This window comes from Barbatula barbatula (assembly GCF_947034865.1).
Source record: "Barbatula barbatula genome assembly, chromosome: 20".
Classification (NCBI taxonomy): Eukaryota; Metazoa; Chordata; class Actinopteri; order Cypriniformes; family Nemacheilidae; genus Barbatula; species Barbatula barbatula.
In genome coordinates, this window is record NC_136783.1 from 6,597,489 (window position 1) to 6,615,441 (window position 17,953).

General features: G+C 37.0%; 1 protein-coding gene across 1 annotated transcript; it reads left to right on the forward strand.

The window, feature by feature from the left end:
* Positions 1-3,939: 3,939 nt before the first annotated feature.
* Positions 3,940-13,794, forward strand: adgrl4 (adhesion G protein-coupled receptor L4). Its single transcript, XM_079482576.1, has 16 exons — positions 3,940-4,041; positions 4,378-4,527; positions 5,186-5,335; positions 5,607-5,753; positions 6,351-6,421; positions 8,636-8,803; positions 9,927-10,110; positions 10,229-10,345; positions 10,430-10,629; positions 10,712-10,888; positions 11,126-11,329; positions 11,431-11,651; positions 11,789-11,855; positions 12,253-12,344; positions 12,444-12,612; positions 12,702-13,794. Exons 1-16 carry the CDS (start codon positions 3,996-3,998, stop codon positions 12,762-12,764), a joined length of 2,226 nt encoding a protein of 741 aa, XP_079338702.1. The 5' UTR covers positions 3,940-3,995; the 3' UTR covers positions 12,765-13,794.
* Positions 13,795-17,953: the final 4,159 nt, after the last annotated feature.

A 17,953-nucleotide genomic window follows, 5' to 3' on the forward strand; every position in this document is an offset into this window, starting at 1 on the left:
TTGTGAGTTAAACATTGCATAGCACTACATATGCTTTTAATGAAAAACACTTTCTCTCTTAGTCAACTTTTTGTTCATGTTTTTTTTGCCACATAAATGTTGTTTCAGCAGTATGAAGGTGTTCAATCTGTTTCATGTGAGAGGATCAATTAGCCATTAAAAACAAACTTAAATAATTACATGAATACACTCAATACAAACATCTTAAAGGTCAAAACATCTGTTAAAACTGATTCACACGTATTATCTGAATCTGTCACGTTATATAATCTGAATGAAAACAGACGGTAATACACATTCCTCCTATGTTTCAGACTTTAACTTAAGTACGCACGGGTCCACGGTAGGACCCATACTTTCGGTTACAGGTGCTTTATTAATAAATGAGGGACACTGGGTGTAAGGCGGATAAAAGGCAGCTTTGATCTGTGAAGCGCAGGGACGTGTGGACACGTGGACGGTCAGAGGAGACAATAAATCGCACAATCAGGTGTCATCTCTTCAAATGAATTCTGAGCGGCACGGCACCCAGTCGGAGGCACTTTTTGTGGCTGTCAGAGGATGAAGCCTGACTTTTTAATGTTTAAATACACGCTCAACATCCTCTGAGCTAACTGCAAGTTGACCCACACAGGGAGAAAATGTGTAGTTGATTTAAAGATCAAATAAAACAAAGAGAAAGGATAAAAGATAAAGGAACACAGTTTCCGAAAAAAGCTTGTAAAAATTGAGCAATAAAGGTTGCGTTTTTAAAGGTGGGGTAACAAGCTATTTCATGCATTCTGACTTCTTCACACTGTTAAACGTGCTGGCTTCTCATGCTTAACATGGTCAACTTGTTAAAAAAAATAGTTGGGCGTATGAAGTAGTATTTCTGTTTCCCCAGCACTCACACAAGTTTTTTATAGGTCTGGATCCGTGTTTCGTAACTGGGATCCTAATCATTTCATTGGGCAATTCTCCCAGAAAAGCACGGCCACAAAATCCTTGTCAAAAGCTAGTTAATATATATTTGAAACATCTCAAATGAGTCTCTGATGGTTTGGAACAACATGGTGAGTAAATAACAAAACTCTAAATATTTGTATGTTTATTAATAACTTGTTTTTATTTCCATCTACACCAGATTCTGCAGGATCCATACACACCAATAAGAGCTGTTTCCATTGTTTGAAAGAGTGAGAGCCTCCTCTACTGGAAACAATACACCCCAATATAAACCCATTAGAGACACACACCACAATACAAATATTTTAAAGATTATTAAAAGAACATTGTACATTGTCCTAACATCCACATGAATATACTTTGAATTATATGAATATAATATAATATGACTTTTGATCAATTTTTTTATTGTGCATTCCAATTCATATCAATCAAACTGCAGTTGCTTTGTTTTGATTCAAGCCAAACAAACATAAACATTTCTGAAGTGGCCTCGGAAAATGAAGAAGTATTTATGTTGACGTGTAAAGTAGCTTAATCTTCCAGATTTGCTTGGTCTGAATTGAGATAATTTTTTTAAAACAAGCATGTCGTGCACGTTCCGTTATATAGGATATAACGTGTTTATGAAACACGTTCTGTAGAAGAGTTTGTCCGCTTAGGGCTACTGTAGAAACAACATGGTGAATTCTATGAAAGACGACCCGCGGTGTATGTAGATAGCTCACTCTAGGTCAAAATTACATAACACTTCAACGTCTTTGCACACCTCTGAAGACATTGTTATGTATATGTATAGTATATCCTCCAATAAATTACACATTGGACCTTAAAATACAAGCTTTAAAATTCACAAAAGCCTTTATTTTCCACTCCAACAATTCAGCTATTGTTTCGTCAAAATCTGCTTTTGGTCTCTGTGTATGCGTACAGGAGAATACATTGGCAAGTGGTCCACGTTGAGGCAAAAAAAGGTCTTCAGGCTTTCAGGTTTGAAATGAGCTGCACATCACAGGAGAGCAAATGATGCATTTGTCCACACTTGCTGCCCGTAAGGCTTGTGCAAATTCGCAAGAAAAGTGGTTCTTAAAATGGAAATACTGCCCTTAAACTGCAGGGACTATGGATTAGTTCAGTCGACTGTGGTGAATCTCAGGCAAGACAAATATATTTATAAGTCTGTGAGACAGGAGAGGCAGTGCTTTATATGGACCGCTCTTTGAGCGCTTACTCATCTCGAAACTTCAGGCCTGCAGACATTCGCAATATACAATTTAATTTGTTTGGAGTTTCACAACCACCAATTTGATCCTCAGACGTCGCTACAAGCGGCAGTCGAGTGTTTCGCTGGTTATGTGGGCTCGCACAGAGAGAGAGAGGTTAAAATTATGGAGGTTATGTACAGCGATTCTCAAATTACAGAAGCTTTTGTGAAGTTTAAAGTCAAAGTTTTACATTAAGGGAAATTTTACTTTGCACGTTTGAATGGACATTTGTAAGACGCCAATTTAAGGCCTATACTGCCACCGATCCTAAAAGAAGTACAACAAAAGTAGAAACCAAAATGAACGTCCACTCTTTAAAAATCTTTTTAAAGTTTCAGCTTTTTGTTTCAATACTCAAACCTAAAAAATTACACTTTTAGTATTATTAGTTTATTTTCAACCAGTCATGTTTTTGTTTACATATTTACCTGTTAAAAAATATCACATTTTGATCATATTTAAAGGTGAGTTTAGCTCAGAAAGTCTTGTGTTTGCGGTTTACAATATAAGCAAATTCACAAACTGCACTGTTCATTAACCTGTTAAGGCTGTGCGTACAATATGAGCCAGCAGGGGGCAGTATGGATCGAACCCGAGACCTGCGTAGTTTACGGTTATCCAGTGGCGAGCGGATGTGTGGTGGGATGGAGGTCCTGTCTTATTGTTTTGAAACAGAAGGAAAAGCCACACCCTCCATCTTGATGTCTTGGGTCACACAGGGATAAAAGTTACACACAGAGCCAGAGCACTAACAGAGATCAGCGTTCATGTCACAGCCAACCGCTCACGAATATAATTTTATAATTCGTATTGTGTTAAACATACAGTGCAGTGGCCACAAAAGCATGTAAGCACCTCAAAGAAAAGATAAACTTGTAAGATAAGAACACAGGCAACAAACTAACACAAGCTGTTCATGTCATTGTAAAAAGGGTTTGAAAGGAGAAAGTATAAAGATGCAGATGACACAAGCATGGCTTAAGTGACAACATGATAAACAATTGTTGAAAAAAAGAAGTAACATTTGCTTTATTTGAACATGTAACAAACTGAAGTGTTTTTTGAAATGTGTCCTACAGCTTTCCCGTTAGTTTCTAGAAGTCTGGAATCATCCAGTGGGCGTTGTGCTCTGACCCGTCCAGACTCAAACTTGTTTCTTATCTTCAAGCACACATTTCTTGCAGACATCTAGAACAAAGAAGCCTGTGGTTAAATATAGCGCTCCACCCAACTGTGATACCTAGAGCCCTGATAGAAACCTCAAGAAATCAAGATTTGGGCTCGAAGAAACGTGACCCATTTTGAATCCCAAGACTATAAACAATAACAGCTGACAGCATGGGTGAATTTGTAGTGTGATATGAAGATGTCAACATTGATATGTTGTTTAAATGTGTAAATACAGAGGCGGGGTTAATACGACGTTTGGTGTAAGAGGAATTTTTACGAAAGCCTATAGTGTATCAAAACTGTTAATTTTCTTCAGTTCAAGTTTTAGGATAAAAACAAAATAAAGGTGAAACATTTTAGATTTTGTACGGTTTCTGAGACATAATAAAAATGGAATGTGCTTAAAGAAGTATGTGAGTTTGTATTATTGTGTAGTTCAATAATGACAGTTTTGTGCGTTATGGGATGAGTTGCCGTGTCCCTCAGTGTTTCTAATTGAGGCCCCGGACAGGAAGGATCAGGATTAGAGAAACAGGAAGTGACATAAGGAAATGCCGTGCGTCACATAGACATTGGCTTGGTGCTTAAAGACATTCCAGCTTCAGCTCCGAAATGGAGTTTTTCCTCCGTTCTCCAATGAAACTTCTGCTTTTGGCTGGTAAGTGACTCTGATGAGTTCTGACCGCTGGCTGTGCGGTGTCCAGACTGCATGTAAATGTCTAGATCTATCATATTCTAACAGTTCGTCTAAACTTTTGTGTTAGTCTATTGTTTAACTTAAGAAATCACGTTTATGAATAAATCCTGATAAAAGTTTTTAAAGTAACTTGAAAATCAAATCAACATTGTATCAACTATCAAAAAAATGTGTACTAATCCATGACGTGTGAGTGCTCAGATACTGTACGCCGCACTACGATGAACATTTTTATCTTTGTAGGCTTACAAAATGTGTTTTTTCGTAATGTTTTTTTCTTGTGCCGTCTTTTTCAAGCCTGGCTTTCAAGTGTGCTGGATCCATGCAGTTTTTCTGAAATTTGTAAGTCCTGTCACCAGCATGCTGTCTGTAAACTGAACGATGACTCCAAACACGTGTGCTTCTGCAAACAAGGCTTCACCGGGAACGGAATCAACAACTGCCGTGGTTTGTTTTTATTACAATAAATCAACATGATAAATGCTTTCAGTTCGTAAATAATGAATACAGAAGTATTTGGGGTAATGCAGCTGTGTGTTCAAGGTCAATATTCAATCACACAGATAAAGATGCAGGTGACTTGGAATCAAACTATCAAAGCTATAGCAAAGCATTTAACATATTTGATCAGACACATTTATAAATAGAAATAATTCAGTCAATTGAAATATTATTTTGAAGAAAACAGTTCATTTGGATGTACCTTATAAACAACATTTTAATTGACCTATCCTTTAATGTGCATAATTTATCTTATTCTGCTGTATAATTTATAAAACCAAAATGTTTTTTACAATATTGCTATAAATTCAAACTATAGCAAAATATATAAAGATCAAAGGATCAAGGTTTAATAATTCATAATCTTTTATATTTTTCATTTAATTATATATCATGTTATTTAATATCATATTGTTGTATATTATTATGTATTTAACAATATTTTTCTTGCCAAAATGTTTCTTTCAGAATGAGTTCCAGACAAGAAGTGAATTACATAACTGTTTTCTTTAAAACTGTATTGTTGTCATGCCGTATAGTTTATGGGGTGTTACTCCAGGACTGATTCTCCTGTGAATGTGTCTGTGTTTCTGATCCCTCACAGATGATAATGAATGTCAGAATGTGACAGGAATATGTGGCCCGAATGCCAACTGCACTAACACTGTTGGAGGTTATGACTGTACTTGTGTTTCCGGATTCATTTCAAATGGACAACAGCACTTTCAAACCAACGATGGCACACATTGCCAAGGTATGACAGAACCCGAATACGTGTCAATCTTATTAAGTGATTTTGCACTACATAAAATCATTAAATATTCAAGTTTTTTCTCCGGGTCACTCACAAACAAACACTTGTGAATTTGAGAGTGAATTTGTCAAATTATCCACAAATCTTCAAATAATATCAAGAAAGCATAATATGGACAGAATCTGACATTTTCTGTTGCCTTTTCTTTCGAATGTACATGTTTATAAAATAATAAATGAATAGAAGAAATGTTTTCTTGTGTATTTTACAGATATTAATGAGTGTGCCGATGTCGGTAGATGTGGACCCTTCTCTAAATGCCACAACACGAACGGTTCGTTCATCTGCTCGTGCAAGAGAGGATATACATCTCCAGCAGGTCCCTGGTTTAAGCCTAACAGAGGGAGTGAATGTGGGGGTGAGAACTCATGCTGAACCGACTGTACAGTTTCACGATTCACTTACTGTAGGTTCCTGCTTGTACCGTTTGAGATGTGTAAAAAGGCTATTTAAAGGAATTATTAAGTCATCATTCCCTAACCCTCATGTCGTTCCAAACCTGTAGGATTTTCTTTTAATCTGCAGAACGCTTTCGTTTCAAGATATATATTTTGTGTTCTGCAGAAGAAAGAAAGTCGTGCATGTTTGGAATGATACGAGGATGAGAAAATGATGAGAGTAAAGTGTGTGTGCCTTTAGGTCACTGGTTCTCAAACCTTTTCATTGTAAGGAGTGCATCGCTTTGCGGTCCCCCAAATAAAGAATCTTAAAATAAAAACAAAAACACACTCAGTTATACAATTCGGAACATTCGTTAGTTTGGTTGGTGGGCTTATTTTCTGATGTTTGAATGCATAGAGTTTAAGATCAATTTTTTATATTTCATAAAATGCCACAAAAACTGTGGATCCATCTTGGGCTCCCCCGGGGGGGCCACAGACCCCAGTTTAAGAACCACTGTGTTAGGAAAAATATCAGTTGTGTTCATACATTTGATTTTTATGTGATCTGTCAGAAAACCCAAAGAGCCGCTGTCATCAGGACCAGAGGTGTATCACGGAGACTGTTAACAGCACACTGGAAAGAGTAAGACACATCATTTAAGTCAAATATTCACTTTGCCACATGTTTTGATAGTTATACTGCATAGAGATACAAAAGTTACATAACCAGATGTTTGTCATTACAATATAAAGAAAATAAAGAAAAATAAAGGAGTGACATCTGTTACATGTTAGTTACATATGCACAACAAGCTTTTTACTACAGACAGTATAGTCAATTTCCAGACACGTGGATTAAACATGTTGGAAACATCACACGACTTGTTTAAGTCAGAATTGAATGAGCGAGGAAATTATGAAACACCAAACAATATATAAAACCGTAAAGAGTAAAAGGAAATGGGTTCATATTGGCCAACAAATTCATTCTTCATTGAACACGTTTGTGCCGTGTGCAAAAATACCAGACAGACTCATTGATAACTGGAACTCTCAGAGGTCAAGTTAAGTCACGTACCTCTCTGATATTTCCCCATCACCTTGCTGAGAACAGCTCTAGGTCAGGAAACAGCTGGCACGACAGTTCGGGCATGAGGATTTTGTTATGTCACCATCAGGAATGTAGGCATCCAAAAATATTGAGGGAAGGGTGTGTGAGGCCACGCAAGAGCACACACGTAGTTCATCATTCAAATATGATCATATTTGTAATAAAATGTATGTTAGCGTTTTAATGATTATCTATTATAACCATCAAGTTTTAAAATTTAAGAGAGACATATATCAATGATATAACATTTATTTAGGCTTAATTTATACCATTAGTTGTTTAAATCTGAAATATTTTATTCAATTTATCTCAGTGCATTACATAAAAACTGACATCTTCAAATAAATGTAATTTTGAGATTCCCATACTTTTGCTCATTTCTGTGGATGGCTATAGTATCGACTAATTCACCCTTTAATTTGATCTTTAGAACATGGCACCCTCTGGTGGTGCAGATGCAGATGCACACCTCTTTTCAAAATAAAGGACAGAAAAAAAAATCTGGTTTAGATTATGTGATTTTCAAGGACCTGGTAAACAACTCCAAACTAAAATGTACTAAGTTTCTTTTTAAATGTGTCAGTACACCACATGAGATCCTGTAAGCTACTGTCGTGATCGTGGTGGAAGAACCCAATTGCAGACAGCGTTGGTGAAGGGGTTAACACAAGGACTTTAATATATATATATATACAAAACAGAAATAAAACACCCACGATGGGGTAACAAAACAAGAACAGGGGACACGATGAACTGATAAGAACAAAACACACTTGACAAGAACACTAACTACAAAATACCAAGACTAAATAGAACACTCACAAAGACTAGAAAATACTCAAAGGCTTTTCAGTACGCGGGATCGCTGGACAAGGCATCTATACAGGGAAACAAGTACAACGAACAAGCACAGGACAATGAACACAAGGATGTTTTAAAGGGGAAACACAGGATAATTAACAAGGGGCAGGTGTAGGTGATGAAACACTAATGGGAAGGCTAACGAGACAAAAGGGCGGAAACACCGACGAGACACGAGAAAGCACATGGCGAGTCAAAATCAAAACAATGCCATGTCTTTCTCACACAAAACCTAAGGCTATGCCATGACTCCGCTGGAAGACCGAGACCAAGAGACCATGAGACTAAAAGACTAAAAGACAGAGAGACCGAGAGACCGAGAGACCGAGAGACCGAGAGACAGAGAGACAGAGAGACAGAGAGACAGAGAGACCGAGAGACCGAGAGACCAAGAGACCAAGAGACCAAGACCAAGACCAAGTCCTTGATCAGGAAAACATTTTAAACCGGTCCCGTTTTTATTCGATCTTTAGTCCTTTTGATAGTTGCAAAGGTTTTGAGCAATGCCCAGAAAAAAAATGTGATTGTTCATATGTTGCTCTTTCATATCTGAGATTTGATGGAGGTCTCAGTTGTGTTTCATTTGAGTATCAATTTACAGGAAAAATACGGAAAGAAATAAAAATAGAAACAAAGAGACAATTGTTACATTCAATATTTACATTCAAAAGTTTCCGTTTGCTCTCCTTATAATCTCATTGATGTCTGGAATAAATAGAGACGTTATAGATCTATGTTTTTTTCAATGGGTGGGTTTGTCAGTTGCTTTATTATGGTTTAAGAGGTTTTATTTCTTTGTTTTTAGCATGGATGGATAACATTTCTTATGCTGTCAACAATGTAGTCTCTGGGCATATTAAAGCTTTTTCTCTCTCCGGGCTGTAGATGATAAATTTGTCAACTCCAGAGCGGCTAAAAGAGATAAGACTTCAAACATCGGCCGACCTCTCTCCGGTTCTTCTCATATCGTACATCGAGGCCATGGCCAGCCCTGCCCTGAGTGCTGGGGATGACCGAGAACACCCTGAAGAAAACATCAATCAAACCATCACGGTAACTCATCCTGCCTTTAGATGTCATGACGTCAAAGTTTGAATAAGCCTGAAACATCTATCGGCTCAAGTTTGGACAGTCAATGAATCATTCATAAAAAAACAATGGTAACACCAATTCTCACTATTAACAAGTTGCTTATTATCTTTGATATTATTGGCAAATTGGCTGTTAGTACGTATAAAGCATGTATTCTGCATGACCATATTCTACATCCCTATACCCAATCCCTAAACCTAAACAATACCTAAACAACTTCCCTACTAACTATAAATAAGCAACAAATTACGTAAAAGTTGTAGTAAATGGTTTGTTAATAGTGAGAATTGGACCTTAAAATAAAGTGTGACCAATCTCTCATTTTAAACCCACCTTTATGATATCCCTTTTTTATGACTACTCATAGAGATCATGCCAGGACAACATATTTTAAAAAAAATAAATGTATAAAAATGAGGTCATAAATTACTCACTCTCTAGTTGTTCCAAATCTGTATACCTTTCTTTGTTTGGTTGAACACAAAAGAAGATATTTTGAAGAATGTATGAAAGCAAACAGTTCCTCACGCAAATATATTGTTTAGCTTTTTATTTCTCAAAAATTGAATTTAAACATTCACAAATATAAGTGTATTTTACACACTAAAATTTAGTTTTAGTATGAGCTGTATTTTACATTTATTATTAGCTGTTATGGTTAAATCTTGTAAACATGTTTTTTTTATGAAAACAAATTCACCCAAGAATGACAATTCTGTCATCCTGTTGTTCCATATCTATCCATTCTAAAACATAACAAATATTGAGCAAAGTCTGAGCAGATACAGGAAAAAATAAGACGCCTCTGCAACTCAGTTTTCCGTTTTTCTAAATGTACTATTTATAGGTATGTGTTTAGTAAAATTATCATTTTTTGTTTCATTCTGCGATCAAGTGATAAGATATAATGCAATAAGCCTGGTTTTATTTCACAACTTTCATGTGTCAGTATTTTCAAAAGTTTCTGTTGAACTAAATGCTGATCACAGGCAAAGCTTGAGTGATCTATTTACTTTTTCTGCAGCTGTAAATAACAACTGCTAATATTATTCATTCCTAAATCAATTGCATGTTTGTATGGCAGGATTTGGTTTTTACTGTGAATAATTTCGTCGAGAGAGATGAGAAGGTGGAGTGGGAGAAGATCAATCCAGAATCAAGGCAGTATTATCTCACCACACTCCTTCACACAGCAGAGAAGCAAACGCTCGCTCTGTCCGCGGGATACACACGCTCCGCGCAATTGCAGGTGGACGCTGGTGACGTAGGTGAGACATTTGAGACACGATGACCTGTCATCATTCATTTTCATATGAATATTAATAACAATACTAGTGTCAAAAGATTTTACTCTTTTATAACAGTAACTGATCTTATTATTTCTAGAAATGAAACTTTACACCTTTGAACCGCACCAAGCGCCCAAGCGTCCAGTTTCTGCCATCGTACAAGGAAACTGGATTTCACTTTCACCTAAGTACGCAAAAGACAAAAGCAACAATGGTTGGTACATTATTCTAGTTTCTTTTTTGGCCAACATCAAGTCTACCAAATGATGTTTAAGGAATATTTCTGTCTCGGTTGTAGAAAGCACCTCCATTGTGTTTCTTGTGTATAATGGTATTGGGGGTCTTCTGAAGCCCACCGATGACCCTGGCGTGGTCGATTACTCTCGATACGCCGCAGCGGGTGAAATCACAGTGAATTCACCCGTGATAGCAGCAGCCATCAGTAACAAACAAGCATTCTCGCTGAACAATGTGACCTTCACTCTCAAACACACAGAGGTACGATCACCTTCACTCCATGCATTTCCTTTTTCAACTACTTTTGAAAGTGGAGTTGACAGAATTTCACTCTTTCATTCAGGAGATAGATGCTGCCCACGATGAGACTAAATGTGCCTTCTGGGAGTATTCGCAGAGCATGATGGGACACTGGAGTTTGGACGGGTGTAAACGTATTCATGTAAATGCCACTCACACTTCCTGTTCCTGCAATCACCTGACACACTTCGCTATTCTCATGTCCTCCGCTCGGGCCAATGTAAGTCACAGCTGATCACTTGTGCTGCCCCCTGGTGTTCTTTCGCAATACATCAATGCAACACATTTTGTTATCCACTTTTGAAATGTTTAAATGTCATTGCACTGTATAACAAAATCCAACTATAGTTATTCAATGATATAGAAAACAATGTGGTTGCTAGTTAAAACCCGCCATGTATATACAGTACATATGTAAATATGGTACAATTCGTTTCTTCTTCTGTGTTTCAAGCAGCTAATCGCACATTATAATGTTCTGACGCGGATAACTCAGCTGGGAATGGTCATCTCCATCATCTGTCTTTCCATGTGCATCTTCACTTTCTGGTTCTTCCGTGACATCCAGAACACCAGAACCACCATCCACAAGAACCTGTGTTGCAGCCTCTTCATGGCCCAGTTCATCTTTCTCGTCGGGATCAACAAGATCGCACACAGGGTCAACACAATATACTTTATTGTTAACTTTATAACACACAATGTTGTTTTAATGTCACATTTTAATGTTATTTATATATATATATATGTGTGTTATTGTAGTGGTTCTGTTCTCTCATCGCGGGACTGTTGCACTATTTCTTCCTGTCCGCGTTTGCATGGATGTGCATTGAGGGCATTCATCTATATCTCATTGTTGTTGGCGTCATCTACAACAAAGGCTTCCTCCATCGCAACTTCTACTTGTTTGGCTACGGGAGCCCTGCCGTAGTCGTCGCAATATCTGCAACTCTTGGCTCCAAATATTATGGCACCAATACTGTGTAAGTTCTCAGTATTATTCTAAATTAAAAACTAAAGAAAATGATGAAATGTATGGGTTATTTGGATTTGAACAAAGCTCCGTTAACTCCGTTATAAATTATATAAACATTGTGATTTTTTTATATTTTCATTTAAGGTGTTGGCTGAGCACTGAAAATAACTTCATCTGGAGTTTCATCGGACCAGCTTGTCTGATAATTCTGGTGAGTATCTGTTCGGGGGTCGTTCTCATGAAAACAACGTAATTGAAACATCATGGCAGCAATGAACACATATTTCAGTAACACAGTAATATATTTTTTATTTTATTGTATTTTCTGTGGAAAAAGTATGGCTTCTCTGTTGTAGCAATTCTAGCAAAGCTATGGTTTTGAAATCTTAAGACTATTACGGTAATGAGATTTTAAAGCTCTTGTTTTAAAAAAATAATAATAAAGTTTTAAAACGAATGCTTTCGTTTGAAATACATTCAAATACATACACAAGTTTTAAAATATGCTTTACATGTTGAAAAGCAAGATTTCATGAGAATCAGCATGATGTTCTATAGAAACTTTCAGTAAAGCCATTGTAACCATATTATACATGACTTCCTCTTAGGTCAATCTGATGGCATTTGCTGTGATTATGTACAAGGTTTATCGCCACACTGCAGTAAAGAAACCTGAAATCAGTCACTATGAAAATATCAGGTAAGGAAATTAATAATAAAATGGATGAAATGATAATAGTAAACACTTGATACGATATGTTATGATATAGAACATCTGAGAATATGTATCGTTCCTCAGGTCATGTGCGAGGGGAGCTATAGCTCTTCTCTTTGTTCTGGGAGTCACGTGGACAGCTGGCGTTGTGCACATTCTGTATGAGACCACCCTCACAGCGTACCTCTTTACATTTGCCAATGCGTTTCAAGGGATGTTCATTTTTATATTCCTTTGTGTGCTATCCAGAAGGGTAAGGATTACTTTTCGATCATTAGTTGATCACATTATGTTATTCTGCATCAACTGTTCACCACCTAAATTGCATTTTGCTTTCATCAGATTCAAGAGGAGTACTACAGATTATTCAAGAATATTCCGTGTTGCTACCAATGCCTGAGATGAACTTTATCAAATGAAGAATTAACTGCACGGCACTTTCCTGCAACTGACATGCGTGTAAGAGAGACCTAGATCACTGTAGGTTAACAGGAACACAGTGATTTACATCTAAAGAGGGAAAGTTACAATATATTTATTTTTTTAATGAAATGTATTAATGAAAATGTTTCTTCATGCCGTGATCTTAACGTTACTAAAACATACAAATAACAAATCAGAAGTAATTCCTTTTCATATTTTGTAGCTAAACTTTTGTCTTTTTGAAAAGATGATTTGGTAACACTTTATTTTACGGTGCCCTTGTTGCACGTTACATGTATTAACTATAGTATTTAGTATAAATGATGCATAGTTACATGTAACTAATCCTAAACCCTAAACTTAATCCTGACCATACAGTAAGTACATGTAGTTAGTTTTCAGTGCTCAGTACTTAAATGTATAATTACACTGTATCATCGGCGCTGTAAAATAAAGTGTAACAGATGCTTCGATATGTACAGTATTATGGACTAATAAAACATCTTCTGTTCTTGTGTACATTGCGTTTCTGGTGTGATGTTGATAAAGGCAGTGCTCGAATTGAGAGGGCCTGGGGATCTGGGACCCCCATAAGGAATTAGTCACCCAATATAAGGTGTAAAAAATAGACTTCTGATACATTTTTTAAGAATGATAATAATAAAAAATCTAACATGTATGCACCTCTGAAAATATTGTGAATGAATTATTTACATTAATACATTAATTTACATCTTTTAATGTGACTTCCATGTCTCTTTAAAAATGTAAGTGCTTGATACGGTTTACTGCTTGTTTAGCGCCTCTCTAAAGACAGCTTGGGTTGGACTCAGACATAGACATTTTATACTAATTTCTGGGGGGATATTTTCTGTCTTTATACTGTATTTATCAAAGACTATGGTGGGACAAACTCAGAAAACATGTTTAATAGGGTCGTTCTTATGTTTTCTATATTCCAATCAGATACTGATGTCTGGAGTTTAATAAAGATAATATATTTACAATTGTTTAAAATGTCTTCTATTGATTCTTTTTATAATCGTTTTGATACTTCTGATATTAGTAATGAAATTGCGTGATACAATATGTATGGATAATCAGCACTTTGAGATAGATCAAAATGATGTAGAAAAGGCTTTCCTTTCAATAAGGGTAAATCAATAAGGGCCTGATAATGTCTTTGGGCGTCTTATGTTTACTTGCATGTTTAATCCTTACGAGAACATCATCTACCTAAGGTTTGGAAAGATGCTGTGGTAGTCCCGGTTCCCAAGTCTAGTGGCATCAATACCCTTAGTGATTTTAGACCAGTTGCCCTCGCATCAATTTGAATGAAAACTCTTGAAACCTGGTAAGGGCGGAAATCTTCAGGAAAATGGAACATACACTTGACCCTATGCAGTTTGCTTGTAGGACACGTAGAGGGTGCTACAATAACATTGCTGAATTTACTTGCTGGATTATCGATGACTTTATAAAGTGGTGTGAGGAGTCTTATCTCCAATTAAACTCATCAAAGACATAGACATGATTATTGACTTCAGGAAACAAGCTCACCCACATGAAGTAAAATCTATTTAAGGTCAGAAAATAGAATCTTTGCAAGCCTACAAACATCTTGGAACTATCATTGATTGAAGCAAACTGTGAAGTACTGTTTAAAAAGGGATAACAGCCCACTTTTGTTTAAGGAAATTGGCCCATTTCCACATTGACAGAACCATTATGACTTTATTTTACAGTGCTTTTATTGAGTCACTGTGAACAATTTCTTTGGTATCCTGGTTTGGAAACCTGTCTGTTAAGAATAGAAACCCACCGAGTCGAATCGTTAAATACTCCAGTTAATAGATCGGGGATTCACAGTCTAGTCTACCATCCTGTATATCACACAGTTAGAGCGGATGACTTACTCAGATTTAACAGATGACTCTCACCCTTTGAACAATGACTTTTAACTTCTGCCATCTAGACCTTCGGGTACAAATAAAGTTGAACTGAGCTGACATGACTGGATACTATTGAAATAGGGTTTGGGTCATTTTGGGGCTGGATCTGTTTTACCTAACTGTAAACTTATGCATGGATGCATATATAGCCAGAAATAATTAGTTTTATGCATTGCACACAAGCAACGCTGTATGTCTAATGAAGCATTTATTCACAAATAAAAAGACCTGCTATAATCTCAAGGCCACTCACACTTTATATGTTACACATGACAAGATCATATTTGAAGGCGGTAGTTTTTGAGCAGCTTCTGTTTTACCTAACTGTCACGTTTCTACCGCTTTAAACCTTTGCATGGATTGTTCTTTCAATTCTTTGGGGGTAGGCCCCGCTCCAGAGGCAAAGTCCTCTACAATTCATAGGGGTTGGCTGCGCCGCTGCCTTCATCATCAGACAGGAAGTGCAGGAATTCTTGACCCTCTGGATGCGAGCAATGGAAGGGGCCTACACCATGGAACTATATATTTTACCATATCCGCACATTGTTGCTGATCAGTTGTCTAATGAATGTTCATTGTCAAGTATTCTTGCCTCCCGAGTCTTTCTGGTAGAAATATACAAACAGAGGCATAGTCTGTGCAGTTAGCATGTTAGCTTGATAGCATCTTTGACATCAACAAAAACTTGTGCACATACTTAGCTGAAATCCCCAATAATAACGAAAGTATTAACATAGATATATATTTGTGTGACAATCAGAAATATAACTTTTTTCATTAACGCACACAGATTGAGAAGGATGCTGTCAACGTGGTGTATATGCCTACGATGTCTCAATCACATGGTCTTTTGGTTGTGTTATTGCACATGCGCCATATTTATTTATTTACGCGCTTGCGCTATCTAGTGGCCACAAGATGAAATGTGGATGAAAGGGGTTTCACTTTCCTACACAACCTGTCTCTTATACTATAACTTCAGTTGTTGTGCTTGTCATTACCTCACATGGCTAATCTCTGACCCACACTCCAGTACAGTAGGTGGCGGATATGTGTCTCAAACGTATGTTGCCACTCGCCGTTAAAAAGGAAAATAAGAAAAATTACAACGGCCGATCGCATTCATAACTACACCCATTTAGGCAAAACAGTACGTAGGCTACCTATATAGCCCTCGTTAAGTACTTACTTACTGAAATGAAGTTCTTACTTATTGAGTATGCCATTTCAGATTCAGCCTCTGATTTGTTTACTGCACGTTTTGCCCAAAACACACCCGTTATTCATTAAGAGAATAGGGACAACCCTTTTAGACCACGCGCCTGGCGTTCTGACAGTTTTTACCGTCCTTAAACTAGCAAAAGTGGTATCGGAAATGCCCACTTGTGCTCTGCGCCACAGCTTTAGACCATGTGCTTAGATCCTTAAAATAGGACCCTCTGTGTTAAGGTTGCAGATGCTACTGTTATGTGACCTCCTGTGATTTGACCCCTTTGGAAATCTGACAAGTCACTCATTTGTTCCTGCAACCAAAAGCCTATGGATTTTTCCCATAGACTTTTGTAAGATTACGAACTATAAGCTCTGTGATTATGTAACTATTTTGATGCTAAAGCATTCTTTCCATCAAGATCATCTTTACGAATTCACACAACATTTATGTATTTTGAAGGGTAGATTGAATTGGCAGATGTGTAAAGCTTACCATGAGGCTATAAACAGACTACACTAGGGTCGCTCAACATCAATGTCACCAGAACCAAGCCCCTGACAACTTGTTATAACTTTATTCAAAACCTGTTCTCTGGTAAGTAATTTCTCTGTGAATTAATCTCTATCCATGTTTTTTAGAGATATGCCCATGTTGCATTGTGAGATTTTCATCTGTGATAACGATAATAACGATGACTATCACTGTCACTTGATAGCAACTTGTAGTAAATTGTTAGCAGCCAATTTTATTTTAAGTCATGATAAACCTTATTTCATGCATTAAACCAGAAACTCAATAAAAAAATCATTAGCTTTGGGGCAATGGAACGGGAATCGCTAAAATGCTTACTCTCTTCCAGGTTGTACATACAAAACTCCCTGTGGTACTCAGTAACAAAAGTGTTCATAGTTTGTCAAACTTGTGTACATAAAAAAGTTTGTGTGTTTGGACTGAACATCAGGGAACATGTACATGAATACAAATTTATAAAAACAGCATGTCAAAATAACATTCCTGATTTCAATGAAGGAAAGATGTTTTTTGCACATAATGTGGGGATTAAAAATCAGATGACAGGTGGATTTTGTTATTTGTTTAGCCGGTCACTTGCTCTCTTGCCCCTGAGGACAAACTCAGTAAACAAGTATATGTCTCTAACCATGGCAATCCAATTACAAAACTCAAACTAGTAGCCTTGAACTTATCCGAACACTGTTTGGACCTACAGGGGTTGACAATTTAGTTTCCAAGGTGAAATACATGTAGTGCACTATTAGGTGTTTGCCCTGCAGGCTTATTACAAAACTCTAACTGGTCCAAAAGGTGGAAGCCCGAGCTCTTACACGTACAAAAGAAGTATGAGCATATTAGTCCGTAGTGTCATCCTTGCACTGGTTACCTATAAAGCATCGCATTAATCTCGCTTATTACCTAAAAAGCCCTACATGTTTAGCTACTCAGTACTTGCGTGAACTTCTCTTGTATTCTGGCCTTCACATTCATGCTCTCAGGCGTCCGGTCAGTAAGTAATACCTAGAATTTAAAATCAAGTGCAGGCGGTAGATCCTTTTCCTATTTAACGTTGGAACAGTCTTCTCCGCACTGTCTGGGAGGCAGACACACTGTCAGTTTAAATCTAGACTAAAGACGTATCTTTTTAATCTTGCATACACTACACTACCATAATATAAATCCTCTGAGGGATTAGGCTGCATTAGTTAGATCAACCGGAACCAGGAACACTTCCAATAACAACTGATGTACTTGTTTCATGAAACAGTGTAGAAAAGTAAGAAAGTACTCTCAGCAGTCTAGTCTCATTGTTCTGAGGGTACCACCAAAGACAAACCCACAAAGATTACACACACACAAGCATATTAGATTACACAAACATGCAGATTCAATATAGTGCTGCATTGTATAGTGTTTAGATCATTATCAACTCCACAGATTGTAGATTTGATCGAGCGCTTTGCGCAGTCTTACATAAATCATGTGGACTTATT

What these genes read in the sequence shown, in the direction of transcription:
- adgrl4 (XM_079482576.1), top strand. Translation starts at nt 3,996, where the DNA reads ATGGAGTTTTTCCTCCGTTCTCCAATGAAACTTCTGCTTTTGGCTG. An exon ending in CGATGGCACACATTGCCAAG is followed by an intron (nt 5,336 to 5,606) that starts GTATGACAGAAC and finishes TGTATTTTACAG; the next exon opens with ATATTAATGAGTGTGCCGAT. An exon ending in TATTATGGCACCAATACTGT is followed by an intron (nt 11,652 to 11,788) that starts GTAAGTTCTCAG and finishes TTTTCATTTAAG; the next exon opens with GTGTTGGCTGAGCACTGAAA.